At 41.8% G+C, this 15,941-nt stretch overlaps 2 protein-coding genes and 1 long non-coding RNA gene across 10 annotated transcripts in view; 1 reads left to right on the forward strand and 2 right to left on the reverse strand.

The window, feature by feature from the left end:
• The window catches only part of CPLANE1 (ciliogenesis and planar polarity effector complex subunit 1), a 150,748-nt gene extending 149,783 nt beyond the window's left edge, over positions 1-965 (reverse strand). For 6 of the 8 annotated variants that reach the window (XM_075588388.1, XM_075588395.1, XM_075588421.1 and 3 more), the window contains exon 1: positions 482-965. The gene's annotated coding sequence lies outside the window, so the exon portion shown is untranslated. Of the gene's footprint in view, positions 1-131; positions 275-481 lie in introns of those variants that run through there. The other 2 variants (XM_075588385.1, XM_075588377.1) reach the window with 2 other exon arrangements.
• Positions 966-2,291: 1,326 nt separating this feature from the next.
• LOC142488060 (uncharacterized) lies at positions 2,292-7,883 on the forward strand. Its single transcript, XR_012799392.1, has 3 exons — positions 2,292-3,464; positions 3,804-3,879; positions 5,632-7,883. It is a non-coding gene; the product is annotated as an uncharacterized LOC142488060 (long non-coding RNA).
• A 5,926-nt stretch (positions 7,884-13,809) lies between these two features.
• The window catches only part of NUP155 (nucleoporin 155), a 36,335-nt gene continuing 34,203 nt past the window's right edge, over positions 13,810-15,941 (reverse strand). Inside the window, exon 35 of the mRNA XM_075588440.1 lies at positions 13,810-14,741. Within this exon, the coding sequence (XP_075444555.1) occupies positions 14,603-14,741 (139 nt within the window). The 3' untranslated portion in view covers positions 13,810-14,602. The remainder of the gene's footprint in view (positions 14,742-15,941) is intronic.

Raw genomic sequence — 15,941 nt, forward strand, 5'->3', positions numbered from 1 at the left:
CTCTCATTCTCTGTACATTTCTGATGATGGTGAATGTGAGTATATCTCTGGATGTTATATATCTCGCCTCTCATTCTCTGTATACTTCTAAAGGTGAATGTGAGTATATCTCTGGATGTTATATATCTCACCTCTCATTCTCTGCACACTTCTGATGATGATGGTGAATGTGAGTATATCTCTGGATGTTATATATCTCACCTCTCATTCTCTGCACACTTCTGATGATGATGGTGAATGTTAGTATATCTCTGGATGTTATATATCTCACCTCTCATTCTCTGCACACTTCTGATGATGATGGTGAATGTGAGTATATCTCTGGATGTTATATATCTCACCTCTCATTCTCTGCACACTTCTGATGATGATGGTGAATGTTAGTATATCTCTGGATGTTATATATCTCACCTCTCATTCTCTGCACACTTCTGATGATGATGGTGAATGTGAGTATATCTCTGGATGTTATATATCTCACCTCTCATTCTCTGCACACTTCTGATGATGATGATGATGGTGGATGTGGTTGCTGTTGCTGTTGATGATGATGTGCCTGTTATATGATAGGGCGCAGTCTCACCTCGGTGTCACTCCATGCACGGTTAGTCCCAGTCTCTGCTTCCTGAAGTACCGGATCCTCCTCCTCCTCCCAGCCCGGGAACACGGGTAGTCACAGCGGGAAGGAGCCGGGACACAGAGACACAGCCCGCCCCCCACACGCAGCCCCGCCTCGGTATGATGGCGGCTGCTGGTGGAGAGGAGTGAGGGGGACAGCGCGGCCCCGGGAGACTGGAGTGAGGGGGACAGCGCGGCCCCGGGGGACAGGAGTGAGGGGGACTGCGCGGCCCCGGGGACAGTATCACAGCGCGGGGAGCGGTACATACAGAGCCAGCGGCCTGCCCATGATATATACACAATAATTACACGGAGGGAGTGTGGGATTGTGCTGGAATGGGGGGAGGTGGGGGTATGGGGGGAGTGTGGGATTGTGCTGGAATGGGGGGAGGTGGGGGAGTGTGGGATTGTGCTGGGGGGGGGGAGGGGGTATTGGGAGGGGGTATTGGGGGGAGGAGTGTGGGGGGATGGGGGGGGGAGTGTGGGGGGATGGGGGGGGAGTGTGGGATTGTGCTGATATGGGGGGGGAGAGTGGGATTGTGTGCTGGAGGAGGGGGGAGAGTGGGATTGTGTGCTGGAGGAGGGGGGAGAGTGGGATTGTGCTGGAGGAGGGGGGAGAGTGGGATTGTGCTGGAGGAGGGGGGAGTGTGGGATTGTGTGCTGGAGGGGGGGGAGTGTGGAGTTGTGTGCTGGAGGGGGGTGGGAGAGTGGGATTGTGTGCTGGAGGGGGGTGGGAGAGTGGGATTGTGTGCTGGAGGGGGGTGGGAGAGTGGGATTGTGTGCTGGAGGGGGGAGTGGGATTGTGTGCTGGAGGGGGGTGAGTGTGGGATTGTGTGCTGGAGGGGAGGGAGAGAGGGATTGTGTGCTGGAGGGGGGAGAGAGTGTGGGATTGTGCTGCTGGGGAGGGGGGGAGAGTGTGGGATTGTGCTGCTGGGGAGGGGGTGGGAGTGTGGGATTGTGTGCTGGAGGAGGGGGGAGAGTGGGATTGTGCTGGAGGAGGGGGGAGTGTGGGATTGTGTGCTGGAGGGGGGGGGAGAGTGGGATTGTGTGCTGGAGGGGGGGGGGAGAGTGGGATTGTGTGCTGGAGGGGGGGGGGAGAGTGGGATTGTGTGCTGGAGGGGGAGAGTGATTGTGTGCTGGAGGGGGTGAGTGTGGGATTGTGTGCTGGAGGGGAGGGAGAGTGGGATTGTGTGCTGGAGGGGGGGGGGAGAGTGTGGGATTGTGCTTCTGGGGAGGAGAGTGAGATTGTGCTGCTGGGGAGGGGGGAGGAAAAGAGTGGGATTGTGCTGCTGGGGAGGGGGGAGGAAAAGAGTGGGATTGTGCTGCTGGGGTGGGGGGAGGAGGAGAGTGTGGGATTGTGCTGCGGGGAAAAGGGGGAGAGTGGGATTGTGCTGCTGGGGAGGGGGCAGGAGGAGAGTGGGATTGTGCTGCTGGGGAGGGTAGTTGTGCTGCTGGGGGGGATTGTGCTGCTGGGTGGGGAGGATTGTGCTGCTTGGTGGGGGGGATTGTGCTGCTGGGTGGGGGAGAGAGTGTTGGATTGTGCTGCTGGGAAGGGGAGAGAGTGTTGGATTGTGCTGCTGGGAGGGGGAGAGAGTGTTGGATTGTGCTGCTGGGAGGGGGAGAGTGGGATTGTGCTGGGGGGGCAGTGGGATTGTTCTTTTTTTCATACATCTTATAACAGGGAGCTGACTTTCCTCCTTTAAATATGATGGTCGGCCACACAATCGCCAACAATTGAAGCCATCCGCGATGTACAAATATTTGCAAACCCCTCATCTGGTGAATAGGAGATGGCGTGTAAAGCTGTGACATTTCTACCATAACACAGGGACAGAGAGAGGGTGAATATTATGAACATAATACCTCTACACAGTTCACGTCTTATGTACTGAATAAAGCATATAAAAAAGAATAACTGATCTAACATGGAAACGATGGCTCTCTGAGCAACACAAGGCCAAATATAGTTGGTTGTTAACACTAATCTCCCGCGATGTGAAACCTTCTGGCATGGAAATTTGTAATGAAATGGTGAATTCTTTTTCCTTAGTAAATTATTGGGGTCATCAAAGTGTTTTTGGTAGAAAAGACCACATTTAAATTTATCTGCCTCCCAAATTGATAGCGAATTGGTCACAGAGGAAAGCGGCAATTTTATAGCTTTCCTTGCTATTTGTGGGCTCCATATTAAATTGCTTAACTCCAATGGGGAGCAAGCTGCACTCTAACGCCATCCATCGTCTCAAATTTGGGTTTGTCTGCCATTGAGAAATTTGGCATAATTGGGCCGCTTTGTAATACGATAACAAGCAAGGTACCGCTAAGCCGCCATCTGTAGATAGTTTCATAAGGGTCTGTTTTTTGATTCTCACTTTTTTGCCTCCCCAGATAAACTTAGAGATTACAGACTGAAGTGCGGGTATTTCCTTCACTCTCAGTGGCACTGGGAGCGTTTGGAATAGATATAATATACGCAGTAAGAGATTCATTTTTACACTATGTATTTTACCAATCCAGGAGATATTGAATTTTGACCAGCTCCTAATATCTTCTCTCAAGGACCGAATTAACTTGGGGTAATTTGCTTTGTAAATGGAATTATAATCTTTTGTGATATACACTCCTAAATATTTGAGAGCCTTTTGTTGCCAGTGAAAATTGAAGTTAAGGGAGATGAGCTTTTCCGTAGTTTTTGGTAAATTTATATTTAAGGCTTCTGATTTTGACTGATTGATCTTGAATCCTGAAATTTTGTTACATTTTCCTAGCAAGTCGAAGAGATTAGGAAGCGAAGTGGGGGGTCTGGACAACACCATGAGGACATCGTCTGCATATAGGGCAATTTTGTGAGTTTGATTATTGATTTTAAGCCCTGATATATCTGGATTAACACGAATTTGGGCCGCTAGTAGTTCCATACACAGGGCAAAGAGGAGAGGTGAGAGAGGGCATCCCTGTCTCGTACCACTCTTAATCTTAAAGAGATTTGAGGGGAAGCCCTGATGTATAACCCTAGCTGCTGGTCCTGAATATAGATCTAAAATAGCTGATGATATCTTTTCGCCAAATCCAAATGCTCCAAGCGTAGCTTTTAAATATGCCCAGTCGATCCTATCAAACGCCTTTTCTGCATCCAGCCTTAACACCATAACTTGTATCTGATTTGTATTGACTATTTCTAACAGATCAATGATTCGTCGGGTGTTATCTGCCGCTTTCTATCTTTTATGAAACCGACTTGATCTGGGTGTATTGGCCTAGGTAAGATCTGACTTAATCTATTGGCAATCAATTTAGAGTGTATTTTGATATGTGTTTACGAGCGAGATTGGTCTATAGCTCTTACAGTCAAGTGGGTCCTTTCCTTGTTTATAGATTAGTGATATAGACGCTTGGAGCATGTGTTCTGGGAAGGAAGCTCCCGTCAGTATTGCGTTGAGCAGATATGGGGCTAGTAAATTAATGTATTTTTTATAATATAAACCTGAAAAACCGTCCAGCCCTGGGGCTTTTGATGCCTTCAGGTTTTTGATCACTAGAGTGATCGCCTCCATGGTAAACTCCTACCCCAACACCTCTCTCTCTCCACTCGTTGCCAGATTTGAGCTTGTTAGAAAATTCCTCAAAGCTCTTTTAGTATTGGGATTGTGTGCCACTTACTCTCCATCATCTCCATTAGCTTTCGTAGTATTGTTTAAATGCTTTTACTATTAATGTTGGGTTTGCGGAAATGGCTCCCGATTTCCGTCTAATGGCTTGGATGTTGTAATTTGGGAATTTGTTTCTTAGTTTGTTTGCTAGCATAGTATCTGGCTTGTTCGCCTTTTCAAAAAAATTCATTTTGGACCAATTCAAGGAGTTATTAGCCTGGGAGGTTAAGAGTAGGTTTAATTCAATTGTAACATATTTTATTTATTTTTTAAGGGTGTTTGGACTATTATCCTGTTTATGTTTTTCCACTAGGTCCTTTAATTTGGACTGAAGCAACAAGATGTTCGCATTTCTTTCTCTTTTTCTTCTAGCAGCTAAACTAATCAGAATTCCTTTTAATGTGGCTTTGTGAGCCTCCCACAGGGTTAAGTGAGAGTCTACTGTTCCTACATTTAGCTTAAAGTATTGGTCTATTTCTTTAGATATTAGCTGTGTGATTTCTGGGATTTTCAGTAGGTATTCATTCAGTTTCCAATTTGCTCCTGGTCTGTCTAGATTTAATTGGGTGCACCGTAGCTCTATAGGTGCGTGATCTGACCATGAAATATCATGGATCCCTGCATGGGAGACCTTTGGAACCAGTCTGCTTGATACAAAGAAGTAGTTGATTCTACTGTAATACGAATGAGGATGTGAGGAAAATGTGTAGTCCCTGTCAAAGGGGTGCAATTCTCTCCATATATCTACTAAATTATTTTCTTTTAAACCTAATCTTGGCCTAGATTGATTGTCTTTGCTATATCTTCGTGTGGGGCCTGATCTATCTAGGTTTGAGTTAAGGACCATGTTAAAATCTCCTGCCACTATTATTTGTCCTTTCGCCCCTTTGATCAGTTTGTTGAAAAGTACCGTGAAAAAAGAGTGATCATAGTCACAAGGGGCATAAATGGAAGCTAATGTTAGTATGTGTCCGTTTATTGAGCCTATAAGTATCAGATATCTACCTTCCCTGTCTATAACTACAGTTTCAACTTTGAACGGGCATCTGTTGTGTAAGGGAATTGCAACCCCTTTTATTTATTTTTTGAAGGAAGATGACAGATAATATTGCCTAAAGTGTTTGTCCAAATAGTTTGGGGTACTACTAGTGCTAAAGTGTGTTTCTTGTAGTAACACTATGTCGGCATGTCTCCTTTGGTAATCCGCAAATGCTATCCGTCTTTTCCCTGGGCTATGTAACCCCTTGGCGTTGTGGGAAATTATTGTTAACACCATCTTAGGTTAATCATGAGGTCGACTGTTGCCAGTGTGGAGAGTTCAGTGTGTAATGTTTTACATTTTACCTTGTAATCTTCTTTCCAGGTAGCAGAGGTGTCCTTACTGCAGCATCTAGAGTAGAACGGATCACACGACCATATATGGGGGAGGAGAGGAGAAGGTATAACTTTGGAAATCCTCTCGTGGTCCTAGACCACCTCGGATCTCTTGCCTCTGGGATCTGTCTGGGAGTCAGAACACCATCAAGTGGCGTCCAGTTAACCGAACGTACCTCGGTCCACAATTTTCCAAAGGTCTTTATCGAATGTCCTGAAAATATCCTGGGCATTCCTTGGAGGACACGTAGCAAAGGCCAGGGGTGAGCAAACCCCTGGCACTGTATATTTTACAAAGCTAAAAAGCATCAACCACATATATATATTATTAAATCTAACAAACAAGACAGATAGCTAAAAATAACTGTAAAAACTGATAGTTAATTTGCAACGACTATAAGAAGAACCGGAGATGACATTACTTGACACCCTGGTTTGAGACAATAAGATTAATAATCTGATTGTTTGTCTCCGTGTAGAGTAAGGCAACCCGAAACAACTCACCCCAGGGGCGCCCCCCCACCCCTCCTGCCTCCAGCACGCCCACATTCCCAAACTGTATAGTCCTATAGGTATGATGGCAAGGAGGGGGGAGATCGGCACCCGTCCATCCCCTAGGTTCTCCCGCTCCACCCCCCAGTGTGAGCATCTGAGATTTCTTTATATTTTTATTTAATAAACCCATAGATCAGGCCAACCTACTATCGATAGCATTACTCTGGATGAAACATTGAACTGACGTAACTTTATTAACTTAACTTGCGGATAAACTGACAAACGGTTGGTAGGGCCCTTTTAAGACTTAATTGATCCTTAATTGGCATCAGATTTAGGAAAGAGTAAAGTGATTCTGGCAGCATCATTTAGGATAGATTGTGTGAGAGGCAGGAGGTTACAGTAATTGAGACGGGAGAGAATGAGGGTTTGTGTCAAAGTTTTAGCAGTAGAGCAACAGAGGAAAGGGCATATCTTTGTTAAATTGTTGAGGAAAAAACAACAGGTTTTAGATACCTTTTGAATGTGAGAGAGGAGTCGAGTGTGACCCCTAGGCAGTGTGCTTTTGATACTGGGTGTATATTAGTGCTTCAAACAGTAATGTAGAAGGAGGTAGTAGGGCCAGGTTTGGGAGGAAATATGAGAAGCTCAATTTTTGACATGCTAAGTTCGAGTCGGCAGAGGGCCACCCAGGATGATATAGCGGAGAGACATTCAGAAACGCTGGTCAGTACAGCAGGTGTAAGGTCAGGCGTTGAAAAGTAAATTTGTGTGTCATCATCATAGAGGTGATATTTGAACCCAAGAGATGTGACTAGAATGTGTAAAGAGAAAAGATAAGAGGTCCCAGGACAGAGCCCTGGGGTACCCACACAGAGATCGATAGAGGAGGAGTTAGCAAAAGAGACACTGGAAGTATGATGGAAGAGGTAAGAGGAGATCCAGCTTTGTTACATATACCAAGAGAATGTGAAGGAGAAGAGGGTGGTCCTCAGTATTAAATGCTGCTGAGAGTTCGAGTAATATGAGCAGCGTATAAGACCTTTGTCTTTGGCAGCATGGAGGTCATTAGTTATTTTAGTGAGTGCTGTTTCAGTGGAGTGAGCAGTGCGGAAGCCAGATTGTAGAGGGTCTAGGAGAGAGTAGGTGGTGAGAAAATGGAGTAGGTGGTGAGAAAATGGGGCAGGCGAGAGACGTAACCAAGTTTCGTTTTTAGGAATGTAATATAAAGGGGCCTGTTATTGCTATTTCCTTTCCTCCTATCTCATGCTCATTGTTCATTGCCTCTGCCTCCCAAGTGAGGACAGTTACGTTGTTAATTAAATCTTCATCTAATTCTATTCTAACACAGTGGCCCAATCCATAGGGGTCCGGTATCGATTTAACAAGACATTAAGATAAATGAACTCCATAAGTGTGAACAGGTATCTTCAAAACAGCGTTGTGTGTCGTTTTCAGTCATAACAGTACCGTAAGACTTTGTCCATCCGTTTCCCTGAGTATGCCTGCGGTACACACAGCACGTTCAGCCAATCTCTGGTACACATAGTACCCAGTGCAGGTGCCTCTGATTAACACAATCATTAACATCTGGCTATTGCACCAACGTATTAGTTATGCAGCAAAAACACTTTCTGTCCTTCGCATTTTAGGCATAGAAAGCGGTAAGCTTCGTGGCTTATCATTTGATGATATCATCAATACACTTGCTTTCCAAAAATCAAGAAAAAATGTTTTACAATTTGCAATCGGTTTTTATAGTAAGTTTATAATCAAATTATTTTTGGTCATGAAAAAGTCTGGCCGTGTAATTATTCAAATAAAAATCTTTCATTTGCATTAATCAGTCTTTCTACAATGTTGTTGGTTTTTTTGGGGGGGGGTCCTCCTTTTTATCATGGTTTAGGGCTCTCACGAAGTCATGATCCGGCATTGAACAGAATTAGTGCTACAGGATAATATAAAACAAGAAACAAAGAAGTCCAGAGCAACATCCAATGTGACAGAAATACACAGTGGAATACCTATATATCTCTTGAAAAAGGGTCATTTAGTTAACCCTTTGGCCAAAGCGTATAAGCCTGCGAGCCACTTCAAGGCATGGCCAAATTCGCAGGTCCTAACACTAACTGATTAAAATCCTTATTTACCTCTATAATTAGGGGGAGGATGGTCCTGGTATTGAACCTGTCGCAAGCAGCTGCATGAAAAGAAAACTTGCTTACCTGGACAGTGGGGAGGGGTGAGCTTTAAACCCTGGGTGGGAGGAGCCACTAACCTACAAATTAGCTGGACAAAGTTAACAAACACACAGATACCCAGCAAGTACTTTGGTGGCAGTACCTACATCTCTACATTAAGTGGCAATGCAATGTGAGATAAATGAAAACATAAAATGATTTGAGATGGTTACTTGAGATAGTTGTTAAATAGAGTACTTGAGGTCGTTCTCTATACAGACAAAAAGGGATAGTACCGCGCACCAGATAGTGACAAAGTGAGTGATAATACAAAATATTTAGAAACAAGTGACTTGTAAATATAGTGATATTCAAATGTGAATACTGTGTTAATGATATACTAATGATATAATCTGTGAGTGTTTAAAAAGGTAAAAATCAATAAGGTGTCTTCCACACTCATAAGTGATTAAATAGTGATCGATAAAACCTGTGTTGAAACAAATGAGTCTGCTGTTGTTTAGATAGGATGGCTCAACATCCTGATGTGCTAATAAAAGAAAAAGAAAAACAGCGCACAACTCTCATGGTGTAGTAAAACAAATATAACGTGCTAGTATGCAGCAGGTAAGTTATGCACGTACATCAGAGTACATTCAAACAAGCGTGACATGTTATGGACATGTTGCCACAGTGGAAAAACAGCTGATCCCCGCACCGAGCGATGGTTCCTGAGGGCTGGGACCGGGTTGAAGGTTCTATGCGTCCTCTCAATGGGCAGTCAGTTCCTGGTGTCCGTGCACACTCGAATCGGCACCTCAATTCAAGGATACTTCCACACTGACGGTCACGGCCGATTACACATGCTGAGTTCAGGAAGCAGCTGATGACGTCACTGGAATTGCGACTAACCAGCGAACAGTCAAAAGATAGATAGTCGCAAGCATAGTCAGCAGTAACAGTGTTTCTGGAGTCCCATGTATACAGGGCTTGCACTATTCCTACGCGTTTCGTAGATAGAATTTACTTCTTCAGTGAATGCTGGTTGTTCATTTTAGTGCAATATATATATATACCCCGAAGGTCTTTGCGATTGGACAAGCAAGGGGTGAGTGCTCAACCAACCACAAGAAGCAACCTGCAGCTGATCTAATCTTAGAACATGATAGTTAAAAACATACATTTTAATACAATAAATCTGCAAGAAATGTATACATAATCATTCAAAACTATTGAAACAATATATTAAAATAAACATGACTATGACTGAAATTGATATATATATATCCCAAGCTCTAGAATGAAAGAAAAGGGGTGAATATTCACAACATAAAATACTGGTATTTTACAGCTCATTAAAGAGTACTATTCATGGCTTAGGAAAATGAGATCATGATTATTAGAGAACAGATTGAAAAATATTTATAAGTCAAACCTAAAAATGTGACTAGTGGAAACTAAATGGTCATAGTTGCACAGATTAAATAAAAATATGTGAAACATATATTAATGTTAATAAAAAATATATCAAATAAAATGTTTTAAAAGGGTCCAAAATTAATTCAGATTAAATGGACAAGAAACAAAGTACCAGTTTAATAGAGAGCATACGTCAATCTCCTCATTCAAACCTAGAGGGGCCAAAGTTTTCATTTTATATATCCTTAGGCTCTCGTTTTGATAGAGCCTTAACTCTATCACCTCCCCGTTTATTTTAAAACCCTTTCTAAATTAAAACATTTTAATATTATTGGAGACTATACAAAGATGGGGAGATGGATCAAACATATAATAAAACTTATTCTAGAAAAGCAGCTAGATCAATGTCCATATTTAGACCCCAGGGTCGGAGAGTATCTAGTTGGGAGCTCCAAAAAGTCTCTCTTCCTTAAACTAAGGAGTCTATCTCCACCCTGTTTATCAGCTTGGTTCCATTCTATCCCCTTGATCATTAGACCTGTGACATCTTTATTGTGAGCCTCCCTCCGCAAAGTGCTTAGGAAGGTTGTGTTGTAGGTAACCTTTTGGACATTCCGCTTATGCTCAAGGAACCTCGTTCTAAGGGGACTTTTAGTCCTCCCCACATATTGTTTTCCACAGAGACAGGCAATGAGATACTCCACAAAAGTGTAATGTTAATGAAGTTCTTTCTGGTATAGGTATTTCCGGACATCTTTGATTTAAAGTTTTTTCTTATCTTTCATATCCCTGTGTTCGCAGGTGATGCACCCTTTTTGCTCCACATTTGTCTTGTTATCTAACCAGATACCAGAGTTTTCCTGGGTCTTATGTTTCATCACTGTTGATGAAAGGATCGGTCTCAGAATCTCCCCCCTAAAGATCTCCATCGGTTTAGTCGACCGAGTTCTTCCTAGAATCGGGTCCTGTTATAGTATATTCCAATGTTTTTTCAGAATACTTTAAATTACTGCAGCTGCTCCATTACACCTGGTAATAAAATTCACCTCCCCTTTTTTTTCTTTTGTTTTTCTCCTGGACTGATTTGATGGAAATATACTTGCTCACTATATCCATCTGCTTAGATTTATTCAAAACCATCTGCACCGTTTTCTTGCCATGTCTCTCAGTGAACCTCTTTTCAAGTTCCATAGCTTGAATCACAGTCTTCATTTAACCTGACAAAGTGGTTACCCACAAAATGTTGGTGTCTGTATGTCTGCTATTAAAGCCACGACTATTTTTGAGACCACTTGTATCGGTAAGGTGTGCAGAGTATTCATAGATTTCTTTTTTTTTAATGTAGAGCAGCGGTTCACGGTTTTTCTCCTCGTGCCGGAGACCGGATACTTCAAGACAGATCTGGCGAGTGCAGATTTTGCCTGAAATATGTGGATTTGTGAGTGATTATATACTACTAGATAAAAATGACCAATATAAAATAAAACTTTTCCTGGTAATGTACAGGTTAATAAAAGCTTCAGACTTAGAACTTTTGCAACTAATATTGACAGATTTATTATAAATCATTCTTCCTGGCAATGCACAGGTTATTAAGAATCTATATTAGTGTTAGGGACCCTTGAAACGTGGTCTGCCGTGCAGTTGGCTCAAGGGCTTACAACAATTTGGCCAAAATGTTAAACTAAAAGACCATTTTATTTATTAGTTATTTATACATGTATATTTAGGCACTGTACCATATATAAGTTTTTCTGGATGTGCACTGAGCTTTGTCTGTGTTTTATGTTATGTCTCTGGTTTTGAGTGCAGATTTTGCCTGAAATATGTGGATTTGTGAGTGATTATATACTACTAGATAAAAATGACCAATATAAAATTATCCAGGGAATCAAACACTTTTTTTCATTGCATGGGTAGGAATGGAAGTTAACTTGTGAAAGAAGTAACAGCCATTTTAGGTTAACATTGATTGTCCTTATGGTCACATTATTTACTCCTTGAGAAAGCACCGTGAGAAATGGGTAGGAGGATTTTTGTCTTTTTTTTTTTTTTTACTGAAGCTGAGCCACAGTGCCATCCCATAGGTCAGGGGTACGCAAACTGGAGGGCACGGGATTTTGTGTGTGTGGGGGAGAGGCACGGTGCTTGCAAAGGCCCCACGCTCTTCCCCAAAGCATTTAAATGAAATGCCGGGGGGACTGCGCAAGACCTCTGTAACTTCCCTTACCTCGTCTCCGATGGCTTCGGACGCGTCGCCATGGCAATGTGACATCACGTGACACCGGAGACAAGGTAAAGGGGGGGGGGGGGGGGCCGTAGACTGAAAATTTTGCACACCCCTGCTATAGAGAGCCATTTCTTTTTCTTCTTATGCCATTACTTGCACCTGCAGGCAGGTGTAGTTCTAAAAGCATGTAACTGTATTAAAGCTGCATTTCAATTTCAGCCCATCTCCGCATCCTGCTCAAATGTATAATAAAATAGCTCCTTTACTAAAATAACAGAAATGCATTAGGACCACCACTATTTATTGACGACAAGCACCCGCTCTATCCACCTTTAGGACCCATCTTAAAACCCACCTCAACGAAGCATATGGGTAGCTCCGTGACTGATACTATACACTTCATACATCAACCGTGGCCCCTTGCAGATGCACTTAGCAGAAAACCTTCCTAGTGTCTCTGTACGTTCTTCCTTACCAATTAGATTGTAAGCTCTTCGGGGCAGGGACTTCTTTTCCAAATGTTACTTTTATGTTTGAAGTGCTTATTCCCATTATGTGTTATTTCTACTATGTCACATGTATTAGACTTCATCTATAGTACAGGCTACGGCGCGAGCTATGTAGCTTGTGCCGAAACAAACACTAGGCCGGCAATGTAGTAGTGCCTAGTGCGTGCTCCTGCGCTACAGCCAGAGTGGCGCTTCACAAAACAAATTTGTTTTGCAAGGAAGGAAGGACGCGGAAGCTAGCGCGTCCTACTAAGGACAAAGCCTTACTGCTGTGAAGCGTTCTTTACATTAATGTCTCTATATAAATAAAGATATACATACATACATACATACATACATACATACAACCGCATTTCACAGATTAACAGATTTAAAAACTTACCACCATCTTTTAAAAATATACATTGTTGTTCAAATAGCACGGTACAGTTTCATTTCAACCTACAAAACTACTACCTTTTTAGACAAATTGAAGTATACTTGTTGACCATTTTCAGGGCACGGTTGGCAAAGTGTGTATAGATTCTATAACAGGAGGAGCCAACTGCAGTCCTCAAGAAATACCAACAGGTCAGGTTTTTAGGATATCCCTGCTTCAGCACAGGTGGCTCAGTCTGGAGTTGGGGCTATTGTTAGCATTATCATTAATTCCACATCTTCAACCAGCAGTTAAAAAGTTACTTGGTTAGCTTGCACAGTAATACATATTTGATGAACTATGCCCTTTCAGTGAAAACATGAAGCTTGGGTAGAAGAGATGCTGTGAGCAGTGCAGATTTTTCTTAAAATAAATCCCCTCTGAATTGGGAACTCAGTCAGCTGCAGAAAATAGCTCTATTGAGCAATAATTAAAGTTTAGTTCAGAAAGGTAAATTGAATGCTTTATGCAAAGAGATCAAATTAAATTATTTAAGTATGCATTCAACTTAGGATTGTTACAAATACATTTTTGTAAAGTTTGACTTTCCTATGTGTGATTATGATAGCTAGGAAAACACACAGACACACACACACACACACACACCTGAAACTGAATTTTTTTTCCCTTGCTTCTAGTTAAGAATAAATTTGCTTAATTGTGCTTTGCCAAAAAAAACATTATTCTGTGTATATCAACTGGAGAGATTTTCTATAGCTGAATGCTATATTATACTGAACACTTACATTGAAAGCATACAGTCAAATGATGAATATATTTGTATTGTAAACAGAAAAGCTACTTAATGATAGCACGGCACAATCATCCCCATGTAAAAAAGTCTCTCAATGATGCAGATGTGTTTGACATTTACCATATTAAGTGCGCTGCCAGGAATAAGAAGTTGATGCAGAAATTTAAATTTAATTTGGGTTGGTTTTATTGTTCAGGAGTCCATACATTTGTACACTGCAAAAAGTGAATTTAAAAAGACCAGCGTATAAATATCTAATTGTCACAAAAATTCAGACATCTCCCTTTTCTCAACAATATTGGCAAACTCGGGAAAATACAATTTCTTGACCATAATACATGAATAATTTCGCCATTTGCTATCACAATGTAATGCTTGAAATGGTTGTTTACTTTCTTCCCAGTGTACAAACGCATCAGGATTTTAATACAAGACTGTAAAAAAACCACTTCACATAAAAAAATAATCTCTCTTTTATGGGATCCACACATGATCAGAAAGTGGTTTATAGCATTAGAACACAGTAACCCCAAATCATCAAAATGATTTATCAAAATTACAGGGCTATGCACTGCACATTAACATTAGAAACAGATTGCTACTGTATGCAGTGCAGGAAACCACATGACTATACAACTGCAGTTTCTATGTGCAAAATAGGATCAAAAATTGACATTTTTGCAGATCAAAACTGATATGTTGAAACAGACATTTTTTGTTCTCCAGTAAAAAGATATTAGCATAACAGTCATGAGTGGACAGAAATATACTGAAGACAAATGTTTATCAACCTTTTTAAGAGCGCAGAAAGCATGCACAATGTTATCCAACATGGGAGGTAAGTGGGAACTTGCAGAGGTTGCTCGCGCTCGATCCTTGTCAAGTGCTTGTAGAGCCACCCAAGGCTTTGCTCAGTTCATGACTTGTGTGAAAGACGCCTGGTTTCCTACATTCATTAACTTAACCTTTCTAATTTGGCTTGTAGAGATTTGAAGTGCCCGATAGTTTCCTGCAATGCAAGTGTTGGGTTCATCGATTGAAGATCAACCAGGTAACAACAAACTGCATCCAAGCAGATGGTGGTAAAACGCCGTCTAAAAAGAGAGGACAACAAATCAAATATGTATCGAGATCTCAAATTCAAGATGTAATGCATTGATAAATATCAGCAATAAACACTAAATAAAATATATAGCCTTTAATAGTGCACAAGCAAATGGGTTCTATTTCCTTTGTACTTTAGAATGCTCCTATTATGCAAGTCTGCACCTCTGGCCTATAATTATCCCTCTGCAAACCAGCATGTCACAGAGCATACCAGAGAGGATGATGGACATGCTTCAAAAACACGGTCTTAATAGCTCAATATTTACACCAGGGGGTGGCCAACCAGTGGCTCGCGACAGCATTTGGAATGGCCCACGCAATGGAGCAAAAATGAAAAACTCCAACAAAAGGAACAATATAAAATCCATAAAAAAAAATAATTAAAAAAAAATGATGACAGAGGAAACCTATGAATATTAACATAATGTACATTTTGAAATTAAATTGAAGTTATATCCGCATATTTGTTTTGTGAGCGGACGGTTTCACATTTTTCAATCCGAATATTGAGAAACTTAAGTGAAATGCACATTCAGAAATCACAATTTACATTCAGATTCTTCCTTTTTTTTAATTAGGATTTCAAGTTAATTAATAAAAATGTTGGTAATATTTTAATGTTTTTATTATTCTTGTTTACTTGTGGTGTTCTTTAATTTAAACCGGATGTAGGAGGCAGCAGGACAGTGGCTCACCCATTTGTGCCCATTTATTGGCATGGCTGAAAAAAAGGTTGGCCACCTGATTTAGAGTTGGTACTGATGAGGTGGCTCAAATACTGTATTAAAGGACAAGGAGGTAAAGCAACACTAGCAATCTGTGCTATTTTCTCCATTGGGACTAGGTTGTCCCCTGGAGCTGAACAGTGGCACGCCAAGCTCCAGGAACCCCATGGCTGCCAAAATAAAATGGCACCTTCCTCATGGGTTACCTCAGGGGTGCGCAAAGTTTTCCCCCTTCGCCCCCCTGCCTGTTCTCCACCAGCCCCACCTCATCCCCGGCGTTCTGACGTCACGTTGCCATGGCAGACCCCTTGGATCATAAAAAGGTCAAGTATTCTTACCCTTTACGTCTAATGAACCGTTCATGTACAAAGTGTTACACCTCTGGTAGCAGACAGGATAAACAGGCGTCACAAAAAAAAGAGACTATTTTTAAAACTTTATATTTACTTAAAAAATAAAATT

Source organism: Ascaphus truei, chromosome 1 (genome assembly GCF_040206685.1).
Source record: "Ascaphus truei isolate aAscTru1 chromosome 1, aAscTru1.hap1, whole genome shotgun sequence".
Taxonomy (NCBI): Eukaryota; Metazoa; Chordata; class Amphibia; order Anura; family Ascaphidae; genus Ascaphus; species Ascaphus truei.